Here is a 20627-nt window from a genome sequence, read left to right on the forward strand (position 1 = left end):
TTTCATCACAAAGCCATTGGTTATAATTTTGAATTAAGTTAATGTCATTACATTAGTATCACAGGTTTTAGTTAAATTTGTTGAAAAATGATGATTTCATTTAAAAAAACTCATCGATGAGTAAAGGTTCTCATTGCTCTTTAATGAGTAAGGCTCCTCTTTGTTCCTCAATTGAAGAACAATGAGGAGTTTTACTCATTAGGAGTCAAATTAGTCAGGCTTATCTGTGCTTCTAAATTAGTAAAGGCTCCTCTATGCTTTTTAATGAATAAAGCTCCTCCTTGCTCCTCATTTAGTAAAGTTCCTGCTTGCTCCTCATTGTGTAAAGCTCCTCTATGCTCCTTAAGGAGTTCGGCTCCTCTAGACTCCTAAATGAGTAAAAGTTCTCGTTGCTTCTCAATGAGTAAAGCTCCTCTATGAGTAAGTTTTGCTCTTTACTCCTAATGTGTAAAACTCCTTTTTGGTCCTCAATGAGTAAAAGCTCCTTTTTACTCCTCAATGAGTAACATATTTTGATGGCTTTTTACACTTTTATAAGTAAGGATTACAACTTTAAAGCTAATTTGTTGTTTGACATTCATTAATTCAGTTTGTTTCAACCTTTTTTTTTAATTTTTGTTTTTGTTTTAGAATCAATAAGCTTTGATTCTCAAAAAAAATCAAAGGCTCCTGCAATTTAAAGAAAAATAATAAAAAATTTAAATTTTAACTTAACCATATTACGTCTCGATCTCATGTTTTCAAACTTTTTATCTGTGTCGCTCGATCAGCCGTCGGTCCATTGCAGCATTCTTTACCTCGTCAGCTTCACATGTAACTGCAGTAGCTCCAACAACTTCTGTATAAATATCATTTTCTTCACGTTTCTGTTAAACTTAAAATTCATATCATAAAATACAAAATTAAAATAAATATCAAAGACACAAAAAACAAAACAAATTATTGCTCGCGGTAATTTTTTTCCCTTCATGTGTTTTTCTCCGCTTTATTTTTGCGTACTTTTAATTACATATTCAGATTACCAGAAGAGAAAAAGACGAAGAATTGCATTGCAAAGACACTACTTCTTTTTGCATATGTATGAAAAAAAAATAAAATTATTCACATGAAAAGAGAGGTTGGATTTCTGCCTGTTTTCTGTACAAAAAAAAAAAATAAAGAAGAAATATAATTTTAGCTTTAAACATCAACAGAAACGAGCAAAAAAATGTATTTTTTCCGAGGCTAGAATAGAAATACAGTAGTGAGTGTAAATTATTTGATTATGCTTTACAAAAAAAAAAAAAAAAAAAACAAAAAGGAGAGTAAAACAAGTTCATTGTCTTTCTTTTAGCAATAAACAAGCAAGCAAGGCAAAGAGGCAAAAAAACGACAACAACGACAACGTTAAAAATTACATATTGTTAGAGCGTAACTCCAGAAGTTTTTCTCTCTTTCACGTTAAGTATAAATTTTGCGAAACCTGTTTGCTGATAAAATGTTTAATTTTTGCATATCAAGATCAATTTCAGCATAAATTATGCAAGCGCAGTCATTTTATCGATTGAGTCATTTCCCATTTAACCGACGGTCTAGCTAGTTTGGGAGCAAAATAAAGCCTGGTTTTTATTAATTAATGACGAACTTTTATTAAAGATCTGAATATTTTGATAAATTCACTTAAATAAAGGTCATTAAGGAATTTTTTAAAAGTCAGATTTTTGGAAATGTTGTAAATTACTCTTCAAGTATGGGAAAGTTGTTATGAAAAAAATCCTTAAAGTAAAATTTTATCAAAAAACTTTCAAAATTTTAACAAAATTTTTTTTAAGACTTTAAATTGGTAAAAATTGATTTTTTGTTATTTAAAAATTCCCAAAAATTAAATAATTTCTTACTTTTTAGGTATTCGATACTCAATATGTCTCCTGCATATCACTCGATTTCATCATTTCATCGAAAAAAATATGGCATGGTAGATTTTTCCTTGTTTTATGTTCTAAAGTATTCGAAAAACCTAAATTTAAAATTCTGGAATGAACTTCTGTGTTTTTAAGCACTTTTAGTTTGATTGGGTATGCCAAAGAGGTACTTTAAAACACTCAAATGCACTGAAAAATTAATAAAATCTCAAAAGCTCGTTCCAGAATTTTAAATTTAGATTTTTTCGATTACTTTAGGCCTAACAAACACAAAACTATCAAAAAATCTCATGCCATATTTTTTTCGACGAAATGATGAAATCAGATAATGTGCCTGATAATTTCTCAAAAAAGTGAGAAAAAGGAAATCCAAAACATTTTTGACTATTTTATCAGCCTGTAAATTGCTTAATTCATTATGTCGAACCATAAAACTTTCCAAAAACTTGCTGTTTCATTAATGAACAATAAAAATCACATTTTCATTCAACTTCATTCAATTTTCAGTAAACATAGTACTCTCATAGTAAAGACTTTTCACCATCTGGAATTTATCTCCGCCGTTTTTTATCTAAATCCAGTGAAATCTATGCGTAAACATTGATTAGGTGTGAAAATGGGACTCCATATGGTCCGTATTTCCCTCACAAAAAAATTTCATTTTCTCTCTCAGTATTTGCCTTGCCTTCCACTGAAATGGTCGATCACTTTTTAAAACGTCGCGAATTCGTGGCAATTTCAACTTCGGTCGAAGTTCCATCCAAACGTTGTAAATTCATGAGTAACACGTGTTGCGTTCATGATCTCGTGATCGGTTTCAATCTGGAAAATTTCGATGATTTGCTCAAAAAACTTCACTTGAAGATTTTCCATTCGAGTCCCATGATTGTCGATGAGGAAAACGACGATGGAATGTGCTTATTGGAGCATCTTTTGAACAAATTCAAGTTGTTATGTGTCAAAGATATGGAGGTCGTTGATGCAATTGAACTTATTTTAACGAGAACTTTAAAAAAGCTCGATCGTTATAAAGGAGGAAAGTTATTGGAGATGATTCAAGAATACGATGCTCGTGAACCTTATTCCGTTAAGTACGCCCAATACCTGATAATGTCCCAACAAGATGAGAAATTCTTCGAACTGTTTCAAGAAATGGCAGCTGGAACCCTTTTAGAGTCCAAAAAGAACCAATTTGATCTTTTCAAAGCAACTTTTGTTAAAGGTTCATGCGACGTCCTGAAATTTTTGATGCGACAAAATGATGTTGTGGGCAAAGGTTCTGCTATAATTCTAATCGCTGCTTATTCGCGAAAATTTGTACAAGAAGCTGCTTTTGGTAGTTATCTGAACTGTTTCGAATATGTCTTGAACCATAAGAGAACAGATATCAACGCTGTGGATCGATGCGGAAATACGGCTTTGCATGTAGTACACGACGGAGTTTTGGTAAGGAAAATATTGGAAAAGAAGCCTTTCTTCGGTTACAAAAACATCGCAGGAGATTCTGCTTTAAATAATGTAGATTGTGAATCACTTACCTGGTTCCTGAACTTGCTCGTGTGTGATGCGAAGCACGAATTGAACGTCAAGTGTGATGGGAAAAAGGAGAAGAATAATTTACTTCTTGATTTGACGCCATTCCATACGCCTTCAAAGAGCTCTGAGGATCACGTTCAAAATGTTTTTGGCATTGAAACTTTATTGGTGATGTCTCGAGTGAAACATCTTCAATCCATGTTCCAGCATGCCGTGATAAAAGTCTTTTTCGAGCTCTATTGGATGAAATACAAGAAGAAAATGTTGTGGGATCGTCCAGCGATGCTTGGATCCTTATGGCTTATCAGTGGCAAAGCTTTAGCTTCGGGATTTGCGAACTATTCAAGTTCTTTTGCGATTTTTAAGGATTATATAATTATTGGCATGCACATTTTACTTGCCATAATGGTTTTTTACATGGTCTGCTACTATAGCTTCGTAACCTACATGATTTTTGGATCAAAACTTACCGAACCACGCATTTCCAAGTATCGCTTAAGGTCACTTTTCTTCATGGACATTCCTTTGTTGGTCGTTATCTTCGCGTTTATCTTCCATAATTCGCTGGGTGTGGATTTGGATCAAGTTTTGGGCATCGGAAGCATGATTCTGTGCGTTCAATTAACAATTAGCATCAGTTTTTCCAATCAAACGTTGGGAGTTAACTTGTTAATGCTCTTTTACGTTTCATGGACTGCTTTTCAATTTCTTGGAAGTACTTTTTTGATAGTTTTTGGCTTTGCATTGAGCTTTATGCATCTCTTTAGTAACTTCAGTGTCGAACGAGGATACGAAAGTTACATTCGCGTTAATGAGACGATGCCATTGGACTATAGTGTTCATCATCTTTTCGCGGGAATCTTCAAAACGTTAGTTATGATGACGGGAGAAATGGATGCAGATGACTTGAAGTTTCGTTATAACTCGAGTTATATCATTTTTATGCTGTTTATCTTCATTGTTCCAATAATTTTTGTGAATTTATTGAATGGATTGGCAATCGGGGATATTCAGTGGATTCAGGAACATGCGGAATTTTTGTATCGTAAGGCGCAGTTGATGATCATGTATCAGTTTTGTTGCATTAATATGGCTTTAAGGTAAGAGTTTGACTGAAAATTGAAATAAAATTTAAGAAAATTTTTTGTTTTTTTTTGTAGGGAAATTTTTCGTGGTTGGAATATTTTTTCGATAGATTTGCATCCAGGCATCAATGGAGATAATGCTTACCTGACAGTTGATCGAACGACATTTGCAGTTTATTTCGTAGATGATAAGATAAATGATGCAGAAAAAGATAACAGAGTGATGTTGGGACGTCTAACGAAGGAAACTGTCAAGGAGCTTGAGAGTATTTTGTATAACGGGAAAAAGGCGTTTAATTTTTCTGGATGAAAATTGAATTTTTAGTGAAAATAAAATTAATGAAATAAAAAAAATTTAAATGAACTGTTAAAACGAATTAAAAAATAAAATAAATAAAAATTTGGTTAATAAAAATAAAAAAAAAAAAATTAAACAAAAAATCTAAAATTTACAAAAAAAAAAAATAAAAATTTAATTAAAAACTTTATTAAAAATCTAAATTGAAATAAAAAAAATATAAATTAAATTTAATAAAAAAAAAATTAAATTAAAAATATTAAAAAAAAATTAAATAAAATAAGAGTTTAGTCACAAATTGATAAGAAATCTATCCAGATTTAAAAAAAAAAAATACAAAAATTTATGTTTTTTTCTGGAATAAATATTAAAAAATTAATTTAAAAAAATAATGTAAAAATTTAATAAAAATAAATTAAATTTAAAAAACTTATTTCAAAATTTAATTAAAATAAATTAAATTTGATAAAATTAACATTTGATAATTAAAAATCAAAAATATTCGTATTTTTAAGAATTTAAAAAATTTCTTAAAGAATTTAAAACAGAAAATTAAATTAAAGAAATAAAAAATTAATTTAATTTAAATTATTTTAATTAAATTAATTAATTTAAATTAAAATTATTTTACCGATTTTAACCGATTGCAACTCCAACGGTCAATTTGATTTTCAAATTTATTCGTCTCAAATTTAGTTCCGTATTCTCGCCGCACTTCCGCTTTGGTGGCTCCAAACAGGATATTGCCTACAGCGCCATCTGACGGATTTATCAATTTCAGCCGACTCAATTGTGTTCCGGCGAATAACAAACTCAGCACATGAGACGAATGAAAATGATAACTTCACATGGAATTCGCAATGATTTCAATATCATGTGTTTTTCATAGCACCACAAGACCGCAATTTTCAATTTTTCTGAAGGAATTTCATCAAAATAATGGAAGACGATGGCGATGAAATAATTGAAACAGTAAGAAATTCACTTTTTCTATTTTTTTCTTATTAAAATTCAAAATTTCTTACCTTAGATTCCTGTTTTCTTGTCCAAAACCCTCGCCAATCAACTACACGTCTTGCAATATCCCGTCGTCAATCAAAATTGCAACTTCGACAAGAGTCACGTTGTCAATTCCTGCGTCAAACCGCTCACGCAACAAGTCAAAATCGACTTCGCCCTGAACACCGCATCTCACAATTACGACGCTTTCAAGGGAGATCAACTGGCAATCGCTGCCGACGGTCGAAATCGCTCCAAAAATGATCCAAAACCGACTTTTCGTAGCGGGCGCATGGATAAGCAAAGTTACGTTAGCAGCGTTGCGATGCCCGAAGTCGATCGTTTCTGCGTTGGAATCATCAAAGATGGCGAAATGTATGTCACTCCAGTGAAGGGAATCTACCAAATGCGTCCCAGCTTCTCGTATTTCGATAAACAGGACAAAAGAGCAAAAGCCGACAAACGCGCCGAGGATGGCGACATGGCAGATGAGGAAGAAACGAAACAAGTAACTGTCAAATTCGCCCGCAACGAAAGCGAAAAAGTGAAAAAAGCCCGTGAAAAGTCGTACAATTACATTTCGCGGATGGGCGCTGAAGAGCCGTGGTGCGAAACTTTGTGGCATCCCGCTTCGTCGGAAATGGCAAACATGGAACAACAAAAATTGCTCATGACGGGCACTTCTTTCACGTCAGACACGTTAAATATGGCGAGTAAAGAGTACGTTGATCACCTAATTGGACACGAAACAACCCAAGAAGACTCCAAAGCGTTAGCAGCTTTGTCCAAAGTCATCAGTAATCGCAAAGCAAAATCCCTGCCGCTCGTGGATCAGTTGAAAAATCTCCTAATTAACGCAAAAATGGTGCCTTTTCACGTCATTCAGTCTCGTGTCACCGAAACCAACACAGAAAAGCTGCTTCGGGTCTTGCAAACTGTCGGAACGCTTCTCCGGGGCAATTGGGTAGTCCAATCGGAGCATCTTTATCCCGAAAATTCCGTTTCTTCGGTGAATGGCGTGCCAGCGGCGCTTATGGTGCGTGCCCGGGAATACGTTTTGTACAAATTTTCGTATCAGACGCAGCTAAATCGACCAGAAGTTCAGGCGAAAACTCAATTGCCGCCGGAGGAGGCGAAACAAGTGCTCGAATCTGTGGCAAAACTCACGGGAAAAGTGTGGGAATTGATTCAACGTGAAGATCGGGCGTTTTCGCAAAAGTATCCGGAGCTCGTGCAACGTCAACAATTGTATTGGGACGCAAAGGCGGAGAGTTTTCGCGAAATGGAAGCTGCGAAGGAGTCACAGAAGAGAATTCGTAAAAAGTCACATCGAGAGTCCAAATAAATTTGATATTTTGTTAATTTAACGGAGAGGAGTTTTTCATCAATTTTTCGAATTATTTTTAATTTTCTTAATTTTTCCTGAATTTGGACGAGTTTTTTTTTTTGAATTTGTCAATTTTTCTGAATTTTACCAAATTTCGATTTTTTTCGAATTTTTTTTTCGAAATTTTTTCTTTTGAATTTTTTGAAGAATTTTCCAAATTTCTTTATAATTTTTCAAAAATTTCTCAAAATTTTCCGATTTTTCATAAAATGAATATTCTTCAAAAAGAGTTTTTTTTTTAAATTTAAGAATATATTTTAAAAATCTTAAAATTAAAAAAATTTCCGAAATTTCCCAAAATTTTTATAAGATTTTTATTTTCCATGATTTCCCAAAATTTTCCAATTTTTAAAGAATTTTCTAAATTTCCTTTGATTTTCCTTTTAAATTTTCAAAGATTTTTTTTTATTTTTTCAAAAATTTTTAAAATTCTAAAAATTTAAAAATTCTTTAAATACTTTTCCAAAATTTGCAAAATTTTTCCCAATTTTTATGAATTTCCATAAGAGTTTTAAGAGTTTATTTAAAATTTTTTTCTTTTATTGAATTTTTTTCTGAATTTTTCTTTATTTAATTTTTTTTTAAAATTACTTGAAATTTTCCAAAATTTTCAAAATTTTTTCTTCTTTTTAATTTAAAAAATTATTTGAAAATTTTCCTTAAATTTCCTCAAATTTTTATGTTTTTTTCCAAATTTTCCATAAAATCTTCAAAATTTTGCATCGTCACATCAATTAAATTTAAAAAAAAAATTATTTATTTACCGATGACGCGTTTTTTTTTCACTCATCGCCGCTCAAAATACTTCGTGATTCATTCTCTCACGCAATGATGCCGCACTCTCTCCCGTCTTTTCTTCTTCTTATGCATAAAAGACACAGAAAAGCAGGGAAAATTAGTTTCAGTGAAGCTTTCGACGTGAATTGACGCCGAATTTCTGCGGATCTGCTTCTGTCATTTTTTTTTAAAGAAAATATTTTTTTGACCTTCAAAAAACTTTTTATTACTGAAAAACCAAAAATAAATACGTGAAAAAAATTTTAGAAAAAATCTCTGTGGAGAAAAAGTGTCAAATTTTCTTGTAAAATAAAAAAAGAAATTAATCAAGTGAGTGAAAAAAAAATATTAAAAATAAATTAAGATGCAAAAAATGAATGGACTCCTTGTAAAAAAAAATAAAAATAAAATTGCGTGAAAAATGCCCCCAAAGCTCAAATTACAAAACAGTATTTAGTAATTTCTATTAATAAACTCGCGCGACTGAACAAAAGAAGCAACAACGACGACGACGCGATGATCAGGAAGAAAATTAAACAGCATTTAACGTGAAAATTCGGTCAAAATTGATTATATCACATTTTTTTGCTGTTTAAATTATTTAAAGCGAATTTATTTATAAATAACAGCAGCAAAAAGCATAATAAATAAGAGCGGTTTAACGAATGATTTGTTAGGGTATGACGTAAATTACCAGACGTTTCCTCATAGAACTCTGCCAGGGAATTTCTTCGTAAGAAAGAAAATTACCCTAAACTGCTTTTTTAGTGACATGACGTTTTTCTATATTTAGATTTAAAGGCAAAAAAAATGTGCAAAAATAGTACGAATAATTTCACCTGCAAAGAATTCGTTGGCCATTGACTCATGTCTCATGTCAAGATTTTTTTTTGTAAAATAAACAAAAAATTGGCAAAAAATGTTTTTTTAATGTACATCAGAAATTATTTTTATTTTGAATAGTTTCATTATGTGGACTTGAAAATTTTTATATTTTAATAAATAAATTTAATTATAAAAAAAAAATTATAAAATTAACAGCTTTATCGTATTTTAAATGAATTTGGGTAATTTTTAATTTTTTTTTTATAAATTTTAAAAATTATTTTAAATTAATTTATTATTTATTTTTTTTTTATTTATTTTAAAAATTATAAAACTTTGATTTTTTCAAAAAATATTTTCATAATTTTTTATTGTTTCAAAAAAAATCTAAATTTTGGAATTTTTTAAATTTTTTTTTAACTGAAAGTCACAGACAAACTTCCGGTCAATAAATCAATTTTTTTTTACAAAAATTCTTTAAAATGCGGTGAAAATTTCGAAAATTATGTTGTAACGTAAATATGAAGCTGTAACGCTTGCTAATAATATTGTTTCATCATCAACAATTTCGGCTATTTTTAACGAGTCCCATTCGTTCGAAAAAATCACCTGTGGGTGTTTTTATTATTTTTCATTAATTTTTCTCGATTCACTATGAAAACATTGAGAAAGTCTTGTTATCAAAACAAACTTTCGAAAAAAAAAAAAAATTTTTTTTTCATTAAAAAAAAAGTTATCTCACATCGCGTCGTTCAACCATTGATTACTCAACCAAAAATTCATTGACAAAGAATTTCGCATTTAGAACAAATTTCGTGCGGTGTCGTAGGTAAAACATCGAAAAATTTGTTATTTATAGAAATTCACGGCACTGTCAGATCGAGATCTCGCCTAATAATAGCTTCGCAACATTAAAATGCCTGTTAAATGGAGCAAAAATGCTCTCTTTTTTTCTTCTTCTTGTGTCGCGGTGCGAAACAACAATTATTATTTGATGTGAATGTCGAATGCGACATGGCATGAGATTAAATTAGAGAATGCAAATAAAAGCATCAAGAACAAAAAAAAAAGACATTTTGACCTAATTACGTTTGAGTTTATGTTGTTGAGAGTGATTGACGGAGTGATTTATGATTTTTTTTGCATCTCGTTGTCGGTATTTAAAGTTGGTTAATTTGAAAGAAATTTTTGTAGAACTCACAAACATGTCTACATCATATCGTCGCCCAAGAAGATCTCGCATCTATGATGCCAACTTCAACATTGGCTACAATACCTACAAGCCAGCTTTGGATAGCATCGATCGCAAATACAATACACCGAGGTAAGAAAATAAAAACAAAAGAACGACAGATAATTTGAAGTTTTCGACGAACTTATCAACGCACCGATAATTGGTATGGAACATTTGGAAAATGGAATGACATTTTTTGCCAATTTTAGACAAAAAATATAAAATACCTAAAGAACATTTGTTTAAATGTAAATAAAAATTACAATTTTTGACTCAAGCAGAAAAAAACGTCGCGTAGCTTCCATCTCAAATGTTTGAAAATTTTTTCTTGAGATACCATAGTTGATTTTTGAGCTTTAAAAATAAATTGATTGAAAACAGAGCTTTAAATTAAAATAAAAATTTAAATTCAAAAGCATTGAAAGAGTTGATATTAGTCGGTTAACTTTTGGTATGATCTATGAAGTTTTTAGATAATTCTATTTAACTATTTAATATTTAACTATTCTTAAATTTTGGAGATGCGCTTCAGAAATTCCAAGTTCCATATAGGTACTAATCTACTTATTCCGGATCGAAAATGTTGCGATGTCTAATTTGTTTTGCATGAAACATATTTTGTTAGATAAAGGCAATAGCTTGTTAGACCAATGTCTTTTCAGACTTTTGATGTTCTATCAGTCGTCCGTGATCTTCATTTTGCTATTATTTTTATAAGCTTCTCAATATATCAGAAATAACTTATATCCGTTGACTTATGTTAATCGTGTTTGAGGACTTTTCTTCCTTCTTTTGTACCTTAAGAAAAGGTTGTCTTCAACTCTATTCCTACTTTGAACTTTTGTTTCGTTATATAGCTTTAAAAATTTAATCAAGTGAATACGAAATAATTTCATTAAATTGTCTTCCATGTTTGTTCCATTTTCCATACTGATACTTTTTGACAGTTCCATTTTCCAAATTCTGTCAATGCGTTGCTAAGTTCGTCTAAAACTAAAGAAGAAAAAGTAGAAGAATTAGTCGCCCACACAAGACGTTTTTCAAGGTTCTTTTTCGCGTTTGATAACTTTTCATAAACAAAAGCCGTGAAGAACATCTGTCGTGTTGTTCAAGCCAATAAATTACATAAAAAAAAGAAAGAACTTACCTAATCACTGAACAACAAATTCTGCTCCATCCTCCGATTCTCCCATCACATCTTCCTTTCTTTAAAAAAACCCCTCCCTTATCGCCCATTTCCTTTCAGAATATTCAGAGAGTCCTCATTGCCCCGCCCCCGTTTGGATTTCGGCATTGACACGAGCGCCGACGGAAGTTTAGCTGATGCCAGACACCGTGCATCACGTGCCATCACGGAAGAAACCGTTTTCGATTCACGCGGCTTCAAAGTGCCTCGTGCCGGCGTGCCATTGAGTGAGATCGAATCATCCTTTGACCAAGATGTAAGAGAGCGTGATCCCATTTTTTGCATAAAGCGACCCAACTTGATGCAAGAAAACTTTCAATTGCAGATGGATGACTCACTCGCCAGAATGCGCGCCAGCAACAAAATGCGCCAATTAGATGCCGAACTCGATTACGAGATGCCAACGTTTGCGCGCAAGGCAAAGGCCGAAATTGACGAGGCCATTCACGGTGTCAAGTCACACACGTCGGAAGCGACAAACTTCATTAAGAAGCGCGCATTGAAAGTAAGTTTCAGTCCTCATGTTGAGGCGCGGCAAAAGGTGTGTTCTCTTTATTCATAACATTTTTTTCCACATTTACTTTTATTTTTTGCAGATTTGAGCATTTTTAACCCCTTCAACACTTTTCTTAACCACACAAAAAATTTTTAGAAACGCCTAATCACAAAAATTTCTGCTTTTAAATTTTCATGCATTTTAAATAAAAATTGGTTGCAAGTAAGTTTCAATGTCGTAAATCTCCCAAAATTGGTTGTTTTTAGCTTCCTTTCCCTTCTATGGCTGTTCAAAAAATATTTTTCAAAATAAATTCTAAAAAAAATTTTTTTTCCTTTAAAACAGGTCGTTTCTAATACAGAAGACGTTGCCGCCAGTGACTTGACCCGATGGAGCAAACTCGATACATCGTTAGATGATTCGTCGTCATTAGCGAAACAACGTGCCGCCCAATCCAAAGCGCGTCTCGCCGAACTCGAAGATGACATGTATCAACGTGAAGAGAGACAAATTGCCCGTGAACGACGTGCCGCCAACTTGAAAAAAATGATCCGCGACGAATTTGACATGGATGCTGAAACTAAAGCGATTGAATTTTAAGCTCACAAAATAAATTTAAAAAAAAATCCACAAAGATATTTATTTTGAAAGTTGCTGGTTCATTTTTTCATTTCATTTTTAAATTTATAAAAAAAATCAGAAGCACGTAAAAATATTTATTTTTATTAGAATTGTAAGATGCAATATATGAAAAAAAAAATAATGTAAAATAAAATTACATTTAATTGTTAAAAAAATATAAAAAAAAATTAATAAAAAAATATATTTGAAGAGTTAGAAATTTTTTTTTTAATAATTTTTGACACCTGTTAATTTTTTTCTATTAAAAAAAAATTTTCAACGTTCATGAACTTGTTTTCATGTTTTTTTTTTTATTATTATTTAGAAAAAAATAATAATAAAAAAACTGAAAATTCGAGAATGACGAAAACATGTTAGATCATCATCATCATCATCACACATTTATTAATAGTCGCCAGTTTTCACACAATTTTCGCTAAATTAAACAAATTAAAGTGCAATTTTATTGTTACGTAGACCCTGACTTTGTTTTCACAACCTTTGTAGTGATAGACATTTTGTTTATGGCGAAACAAATATTTTCCAGAACAAGATCAATGACGTTCAGTCAACTACTGCAGCAGAGAAAAGTAAATTTTGTAAATGACAACAGCTGTAAATTTTGCATTTGTTTCAGTGGGATTTTTATTGTTTCATGTGTTTTTTCAAAATGCTCCGTTTAATAAAGTGTATGAACTAAGATAAACAAAACGTTACGTTAATTGCACATTTTCATGGAATTTTGTTCGGTAATGAAGAAATTTAATTGTTTGAAAAATAAAATATAAATTTTTGGCTTGATATTGTGGGAAAATTAATGGATTTGAATAAAATAAAGACAAAAAACGGAAAATTTAATGAAAATTTTTGAAAAAATGATGTTTGGGGCGACATCTTGTGATGGAAATTTGAACAAGGAAAATTTTGTAGGATTTATTTTTCGTTAAAATTAAAAAAAAAAAGTTTAATGCTTTAATTTAATAAAATGTAAAAATAAAAAAAAAAATAAATTTATTAAAAAAATAATATTTTAAAATTATTTTTTTTTAAATAATATTTTTAAATTAAAATTTTTAAAAATTGTAAGGATAAAAAATTTTATAATTTAAAAATTTTTGATATAATAAGAGGAGAGGTTCATACAATGTGGGTAAAATTAAAATTAAAAGACAAGAAGTTGTAAATTAAAAAAAAAATAAAATTTTATTTAATTAAATTTAAAAAAATGATTTAATTAATTTTTAAAAAATATTAATTCAATTAAATTAAATTTAAAAATTAAAATAAAATTAAGATAAATTAAATTTAAATAAATAATTAAATTAAAAAAAAAAAATAATTTAATTAAATTTAAAAAAAAAAATAAAAAAAAAAAAATTAAATTTAATTTTAAAATAATTTTTAAAATAAAAATATTAAATAAAATAAAACAAACGAATATTTAGTTAAAAAAAATTAATAAAATTTAGTTAGAAAAATTTTATGTAATTTATTAAGAAATTAATATTGAGCTATTTTCAGAAAATTCAAAAACTTACCTGAACAAATGATAATTCTTCCGAAAATAAATTTTAAATTAAAACCACATTTCACTTATTTATAAAGACATTTATTTTATTTACGTTATTTTTCCCTTAAATTTGTTGATCTTCATTAATTTTTTTTTGTTTTGTTTCCATTTTTCCAAATTTTTATCTTTATAATTTAATAATAATAATAACATACTTTTTTTTCATTAATTTTAATAATAATAATATTTATTTTTGTTCCTTACATAATTTTTAGGATTTTATTTCTTTTTATAATTATTTTTTATTATAATATTTTTTTTATTATATTTTTCCTTACAAAGACAGGATTTTTTAAGTAGCAAAAAAACCATTAACGAGAAATAGATTTAGATATGTTTGATAAAAAATAAAAGAAAAAAGTTTGTAAGAAGTTTGGAGGCTGCTACGGAATTTAAAAATTTTGAATTTGATGGCAATTGTGAGAAACCGTTTTTATTGTAATAATTTCTATTATTTTTTCTCTTTTACATGTGTTCTTTTTTTAAAAATCTAAAAAAGGCAGATAGACAGGTTTTCTTTATATATTTTTATATTTTTTCTTGTATTTTGTTGGAATTGATATTTTTATTGGTTTTTATGTGTATTTAGTGTCTGTGTGTACATTACATTCATGGCTATTTATTTAATTTTATTGACTTAATTTCATTTTATGTAACTTTTTATTATTTTAATTTTTCTCTAGTTTATAATGGTTTTTATTATATTTATATATGATCATCATATGGTACAATTACTACATGTTTACTGGGAGAATATAAAGGAACGGTGGCGGCATTGGATTATTAGCACTATTTTTTTAGCTAACTTGTTATCTTTTCCTTGAACTCTTTAACTGTTATTATTATTATTTTTTTATTTTAATGGAAACAATATTTTCTTTATATTTTTTGTGTTTATTTTTTTGATAAATATCTAAGGAACACATTTACTGGATGAACGATTCTAACAGTTAAAATCTACTGAGCAACTTTTACTCTTTCAAATTATAATTTATTATATTTTTTTAGTAATTATTTCTTGGAAAAACAAAAGAAAAAATTAAAACCGAAAAAAAACAAAGGAAAATGTCCAGCATTTTCTACGAATTTGTTGAAATAATAAATATTTTCGCAAATTCTGTTTATTTTATATCTTTATCTCAGAAAAATATATTTTTTTCATGAAATTTTCACTTTTCTTGTGCAATGGAAATTTCTCTCTTCATTCATTATAATTTTTATTTTTTATTATCTTGGAATTCGCTGAAGTATTTTTTTTATTAGAAAAATCCATTTTAAGCTCATAGATTTGATTGAATTTTTGTTTGTTTATTTTTACGAGAAATAATATTTAAAAAGGGTCGGGGTGACAATTTATTAACAAAGTGCCTCGATTTCTACAATGATAGTTGTTAAAACATGAAAAAAATGATTAATTTAGGGATCGGTTGTTTTTTTATATAACAATTGTTTAATTTTATTTTTGATTAGACAGTTAAGTTTGAAAACTTATGTTTAATGTTTTCCAATTATTTTTTGCTTTAGTTGTTTTTGCTTTATCTAACATTAAATATAATATATATTAATAGAAATTTTTTGAAATTGTTCTTTTTTTGGTACGAAATTTTTGTTTCTCAGTTTTTTTTTGTTGTTTATTATTATTATTTATTATTAAATACATTCATTTTTTTTATATAGCTTACGTTTCTAAGTTGTATGTTAGTAGTCTTGTTAGGGTTTTTCTTTTTTTAATTAATTTTATTATATTATATATTTTTATATTCTAATTGTTTTCGCGTTTCTTTTTGATTTATTTCCAAATTTAATAATTATTATAAAATAATAAAAAAATTATAAATAAAATAAAATAATAATAAATTGCCAATAATAAAGTGTGTTCTTGAAAAATAAAATAAATAAAAATATAAATCTTACCTTTTTAATAAAAAATATTTTTTTTTCAATTCAACGTTGAACACACTTATAAAAAAAATAAATAAAATAAAAACCAATAATAATATTTTATTTTAAAATTTTTAATATTTGCTTTATTTTTCATCATCATTCAATAATAATGTTTAATTTTTCTTATTATATCAAATAATAATATACAATTTTTATTAAAATTTATATATATATATATATTTTTTTTTTCTTTCATGCAAATTACATTAATATAAAGGAGGGTTCTTTTTTAATAACTTTTTATTATTTTTTTTAGTTAATTTTTAACTTTCTAATTTTTCTTCATTTTCAGCTTTGCTTTAATACCTTTTGTTGTTGTTGTTATTTTTTTTAAATATCTTACAATAACACGCAATTTTTATACTTAATTTTTTTTTCATTGATTTCAATTAATAATATTTTTAATTTGGTCTAATTTTTAACAAATAAATTAAAAATGCATTGAGCTTGAACTAAAAAAAAATTTTTTTTTTGGAACTAATTTTTTTTATTATTTTTAAATAATAATTTTAATTTAATAATTTTGCATTCAGTACATTTTTTTGCTGATGTTATATTTTATTGTAATTTTGTTGGATTTTTTTTAAATATTTATAATTATATATTTTTTTGAATTACAATTTTCTTCCAGTTTTATTACCTTATCGAATATCTTTGATATTGTTTTTGCTGCCAAATATTTTGACTAATTGTGTTTCGTAATCGTCAATATTGCGTTTCATGATATCCATACATTGGCCGAGCAAACGTTCGAATGCCTCGACGTCCAAAACTACGTAGAGGAGAAAAATAAAAAAGTTTTGATTAAAATTAATTATTTTTTTAATTTTTTTGATGATGTTTAAAATCTGGTAGAAATAAGTTTTAATGGGCAAATTATTTACAATTCGTGCAATTTTTCTGTACGTGTGTGTTTGTGTAGGTGCTGCAAAAATGTATTTTCAGAAGCTTGTGCAAAAGTGCAAGGTAACTAACGCTAATTGATGCATTTAGATGGGTTTTAATGGTTCGTCGGCGGGCGCGCACACATTTATGATTGATGAATGTTCCAGTAATAAATTAGGTAATTTGGTGTAATTAGTGATGGACGTTCTATTCAAAATGTTGCCGGTGATGATGATGATGAGAGAAATTGCAAAAGTTTATTTTAATGGACTTTTTTGTTCTATTAATTTATATTTTTTTTTTGTGTTTCAGCGGAAGCCCTTATTTAACTCTATTTTTAAATAGCACGAGCTGCATTTTTTGCTTCACAAGAAATTTCATTGGAGAAAAATCGAGAAAATGTTTCATAAAAGGAAATGCAACAATAACAAGGAGATTTAATTAAAAAACGCTAAAGAACTTTCAATGGTTAGAAATGAACAAATTAAGCGCGTTTTTATGATTTCTATAAGTTTGTCAAAACTTCTTGTCAGCTTTCTCAAAAATTTCCTCAGCTTTGTCAAAAATTTTCCTCAGCTTTGTCAGTTTGTCAAAGTTTTTTCTTAGCTTTGTCAAAATTTTTCCTTAGCTTTGTCAGTTTGTCAAAAATTTTTCTTGGCTTTGTCAGTTTGTCAAAAATTTTCCTTAGCTTTGGCAGTTTGTCAAAGTTTTTCCTCAGCTTTGTCAGTTTATCAAATTTTTTTCGCAGCTGTGTCAGTTTGTCAAATTTTTTTCCTCAGCTTTGTCAGTTTGTCAAAGTTTTTTCTCAGCTTTGTCAGTTTGTCAAAAATTTTCCTTAGCTTTGTCAGTTTGTCAAAATTTTTCCTCAGCTTTGTTAGTTTGTCAAAAATTTTCCTCAGCTTTGTCAGTTTGTCAAAATTTTTCCTCAGCTTTGTCAGTTTGTCAAAGTTTTTCCTCAACTTTGTCAGTTTGTCAAAAATTTTTGTTAATTTGCCAAATTTCTTGTCAGTTTGTCAAAACTTTTTCTCAACTTTGTCAGAACTTCTTGTCAGTTTGTCAAAATATTTGTCAGTTTGTCAAAAATTTTAACGGACAGACTCCATTCAAAATTTCTTCCTCAAAATCCAATAAACAATCAGCAAATTTTATAAATAGAAAAAAAAAAGTTAGTTCTGCCTACGCGAAAGGGCACTTGTGTTGACCACGAACATCGAAACACGGAAAATTTTTAATAAAGGTGCAAAAAAAAGTAAAGCAAAGCAAAGGAAAGAAAAAATGCAATAAAAGGCGTGCAACATGCAATTTTTCTTGTTTTGTACATGGCAAAAAAAACACAAGTGAAACAAGTGAAAAAGTGCAGTAAATAACTCAAAGTCGCAAGAAAAACGATCGTGAGTGATAAAAATCTTGCACTGCAGAAAAAACGAAACGAAAATAAAAAATGTGTGAAGGAACTCGACTCGACAAAAGGTGAAAGTTAACAGAAGTAGTTCAAGGGCCCCATTTAAAAGCTCAGATTTCCGTTACTACTTATACGACTTTCTCGTACATTTTCGCGAAACAAGGAACGAAAGAAGAAAAAACTTATCATTTTTATGCAACATTTACCCGACATCTTGGCAATTATCCAATAAATAAAACTGAAACTTTTTCCCATAATCCACATTTGTGAAAGCGACAGAAATGAGTTTTTATTATTATTAGTCGTCTTCTTAGTCAAACACTCAAGTGTTATGTCATAATATTGGGTTTTGTAGTAAAATATCTCAATGAGGTCAAGAAAACTAACTTTTTGTGTGTGCCAATATTTCGAGATGCGATGAAGATGTCAAGGGGGTTGTGCACCAGATGTTAATATTGCCATTAATATCAGTCAATTTTTTGCTATTTTTGGCTTTTGTGGAGAGAAAAATTGTTTACTTGGCGTCTTATTAATGCTTTTAAGTAAAGTAATGGCTTTGAAAGGAACTATTTTTCGATATAAATGTTTAAATGAGGATTTTTATCAATTTTACTGAAAATTATCATGATTTTTAAATTAATTTTTTTTATAAAAAAGTTGAAAAATTCGAAAAGTTCGAGAATTCAAATTTAACAAAAATTTTCAATTTGGAGAAAAATTTAATATTTTCATTTATTTTTTTTAACATTTTTAAATTATTTTTTTTTTCAAGTTTTATTGAAAATTTTTAGAAGAAAAATAATTAAATTAATTTTTAATAAATTTTGTTCAAATTATTAATTTTTTTCTAATTTTTATTTTGATTTTCATTAAAAAAATTTTCTTAAATTTTTTAAAGAACTTCAAAAAAATTTTTAAAAATTTTTTAATTTTTTTCAAATTTTTAAGTTTAAAACAAATTTTTCAAGATTTATAGAAAATTTTTAATTCATTTAATTAATTAATTAATGTTTTTGTTAAAATCATCAATTTTTAGCCACATTTATGTTTTTTTTAAATTTCTAACTTTTTACAGGACTCAGGATAATTTTTAAAAAAATTATTTATTTTATTTTATTTTTTTTGAAAATTTTTAGATATCAAGATAGAAAAGAAGAAGTTTAGCACTCTTAGAAGAAGAAAATAAAGCAAGAGAGGATAGAAGACCCATGAAAATTTCCAAAAATACCAGGTTCAAGCTCTATTTTTTACCAAAAAACCCATTTGTTGTCATTTTTAGTACTTACTGTTTGCTATATTTTGCGAAAAAAAAGTTAGTAATGACGGTTAAAAGCTATTTTTTGCATGAAAAATTTAAATAGAGCAAGCATCTTCAATCATTTTCGAGACATCCTCGTCAACGTATTTGTAGTTGCGCATCAATCGCAAACACAGAAGGACAATATTGCCCAGTAATCGCTCGAAGCATCCGGTATCGAGAACTGTTTTGATTAGTTTATTAGTTCGTCCCCGAAGAGTAATTAGTGTAGTAGTAACATTAAACATGCATTGATATGTGTTGAGATTGAGTGAGATAAACATAATTAATTTTTTTTTTCGAAAAAAAAAGAAGAACATGCAATTTGTTATTTATTTTTGTGAAAAAAAAAATAAACAATTGACAACATTCAATAATTAAGCAGAAAAATTATGGAAATTGTAGTGAAAAAAATACTTACACGCAACTTTGACATTATCCTCGGCGTAAGCAGATGCAGCACGCGGACGATGTGTAACCAATGCCAGCTCGCCAAAGTATGAGCCCTTGTTGAGACGCGAAATTTCCACTTCGCCGGCGTCTTGTTCGATGCGGATGGAGACGGTGCCGTCTTCGATGAAGTACATTCCGTCAGCGACGTCACCTGAAAGTTAGTTTTAATAAAAGAAAAGTTTTAAAATTTTGTCGTAAAAACATTGAGTTTTAGTGTATTTTTAAGATTTTTAAATAATTTTTTTTAAAATAATTTTTTAATTTTTTTAAAAATTAATTAAAAAATTATTTTAAAAATTTTAAAATTTAATTTAAAATAATTTAAAATTAAATTTTTTTTTTGAAAAATAATTTAAATTAATTTAATTTTTTAAAATTTATTTTTTATAAAATTAATTTTTAACGAATTTATGGAATTAAAATGGATTTTTCTCACATTTAATTCTTTATAATTTTAGAAGTTTTATTTCAATTAATTTTTTATTCATATACACATTTCACATTTTTGTGGAATTTTTAATACATTTTCATGAATATTTTTCATAGCTTTCCTTTAAGAAAAAAATTTTAATTTTTTTTTCATAAAATAAAAAATTAAAGAAAAAATAATTAATTTTTAATTAAATTTTTGATGAAATTTTAAAAATATTCGATAAACTTAAAATAATTTTTTTTTCAAATTTCTTGAATTTTTATAAATTTTTTCTGGAAATTATTTTTTTAATATTCAT

General features: G+C 28.1%; 4 protein-coding genes across 7 annotated transcripts in view; 3 read left to right on the forward strand and 1 right to left on the reverse strand.

Moving 5' to 3' along the window:
• Nucleotides 1-2597: 2597 nt before the first annotated feature.
• On the forward strand, nucleotides 2598-4832 carry LOC134828973 (transient receptor potential cation channel protein painless-like). Its single transcript, XM_063841964.1, has 2 exons — nucleotides 2598-4537; nucleotides 4598-4832. The coding sequence occupies exons 1-2, from the start codon at nucleotides 2598-2600 to the stop codon at nucleotides 4830-4832; spliced, it is 2175 nt and encodes a 724-aa protein (XP_063698034.1).
• Nucleotides 4833-5664: 832 nt separating this feature from the next.
• LOC134830099 (DNA-directed RNA polymerase III subunit RPC5) lies at nucleotides 5665-7186 on the forward strand. The gene is made up of 2 exons (XM_063843468.1): nucleotides 5665-5792; nucleotides 5851-7186. The coding sequence occupies exons 1-2, from the start codon at nucleotides 5760-5762 to the stop codon at nucleotides 7162-7164; spliced, it is 1347 nt and encodes a 448-aa protein (XP_063699538.1). The 5' UTR covers nucleotides 5665-5759; the 3' UTR covers nucleotides 7165-7186.
• Nucleotides 7187-7873: 687 nt separating this feature from the next.
• On the forward strand, nucleotides 7874-12463 carry LOC134831827 (uncharacterized). Of its 3 annotated transcripts, none has more exons than XM_063845648.1 (5): nucleotides 7874-8313; nucleotides 10003-10132; nucleotides 11289-11484; nucleotides 11554-11769; nucleotides 12070-12463. In XM_063845648.1, the coding sequence occupies exons 2-5, from the start codon at nucleotides 10014-10016 to the stop codon at nucleotides 12322-12324; spliced, it is 786 nt and encodes a 261-aa protein (XP_063701718.1). In that variant the 5' UTR covers nucleotides 7874-8313; nucleotides 10003-10013; the 3' UTR covers nucleotides 12325-12463. The 3 variants fall into 3 exon arrangements, with proteins under 3 accessions (XP_063701718.1, XP_063701720.1, XP_063701719.1); XM_063845650.1 differs by having other exon boundaries at nucleotides 11554-11733; XM_063845649.1 differs by having other exon boundaries at nucleotides 11298-11484.
• Nucleotides 12464-16267: 3804 nt separating this feature from the next.
• Nucleotides 16268-20627, reverse strand: part of LOC134832841 (cAMP-dependent protein kinase type II regulatory subunit) — a 65513-nt gene continuing 61153 nt past the window's right edge. For both annotated transcript variants that reach the window (XM_063847033.1, XM_063847034.1), the window contains 2 exons: nucleotides 19865-20047; nucleotides 16268-16631 (listed from right to left, as the gene is read on the reverse strand). In XM_063847033.1, the coding sequence (XP_063703103.1) occupies nucleotides 16501-16631; nucleotides 19865-20047 (314 nt within the window). In that variant the 3' untranslated portion in view covers nucleotides 16268-16500. The remainder of the gene's footprint in view (nucleotides 16632-19864; nucleotides 20048-20627) is intronic.

The sequence above is a fragment of the Culicoides brevitarsis genome, chromosome 2 (genome assembly GCF_036172545.1).
Source record: "Culicoides brevitarsis isolate CSIRO-B50_1 chromosome 2, AGI_CSIRO_Cbre_v1, whole genome shotgun sequence".
NCBI lineage: Eukaryota > Metazoa > Arthropoda > Insecta > Diptera > Ceratopogonidae > Culicoides > Culicoides brevitarsis.

Excerpts from the sequence above, each read along its gene's own strand:
- LOC134831827 (XM_063845648.1), top strand. The coding sequence starts at position 10,014 with ATGTCTACATCATATCGTCGCCCAAGAAGATCTCGCATCTATGATGCC. Across the intron at positions 11,485-11,553 it reads AATCATCCTTTGACCAAGAT|ATGGATGACTCACTCGCCAG; the intron begins GTAAGAGAGCGT and ends TTTCAATTGCAG. Across the intron at positions 11,770-12,069 it reads ATGTTGAGGCGCGGCAAAAG|GTCGTTTCTAATACAGAAGA; the intron begins GTGTGTTCTCTT and ends CCTTTAAAACAG.
- LOC134828973 (XM_063841964.1), top strand. The coding sequence starts at position 2,598 with ATGGTCGATCACTTTTTAAAACGTCGCGAATTCGTGGCAATTTCAACT. Across the intron at positions 4,538-4,597 it reads TGCATTAATATGGCTTTAAG|GGAAATTTTTCGTGGTTGGA; the intron begins GTAAGAGTTTGA and ends TTTTTTTTGTAG.
- LOC134830099 (XM_063843468.1), top strand. The coding sequence starts at position 5,760 with ATGGAAGACGATGGCGATGAAATAATTGAAACA. Across the intron at positions 5,793-5,850 it reads GCGATGAAATAATTGAAACA|ATTCCTGTTTTCTTGTCCAA; the intron begins GTAAGAAATTCA and ends TTCTTACCTTAG.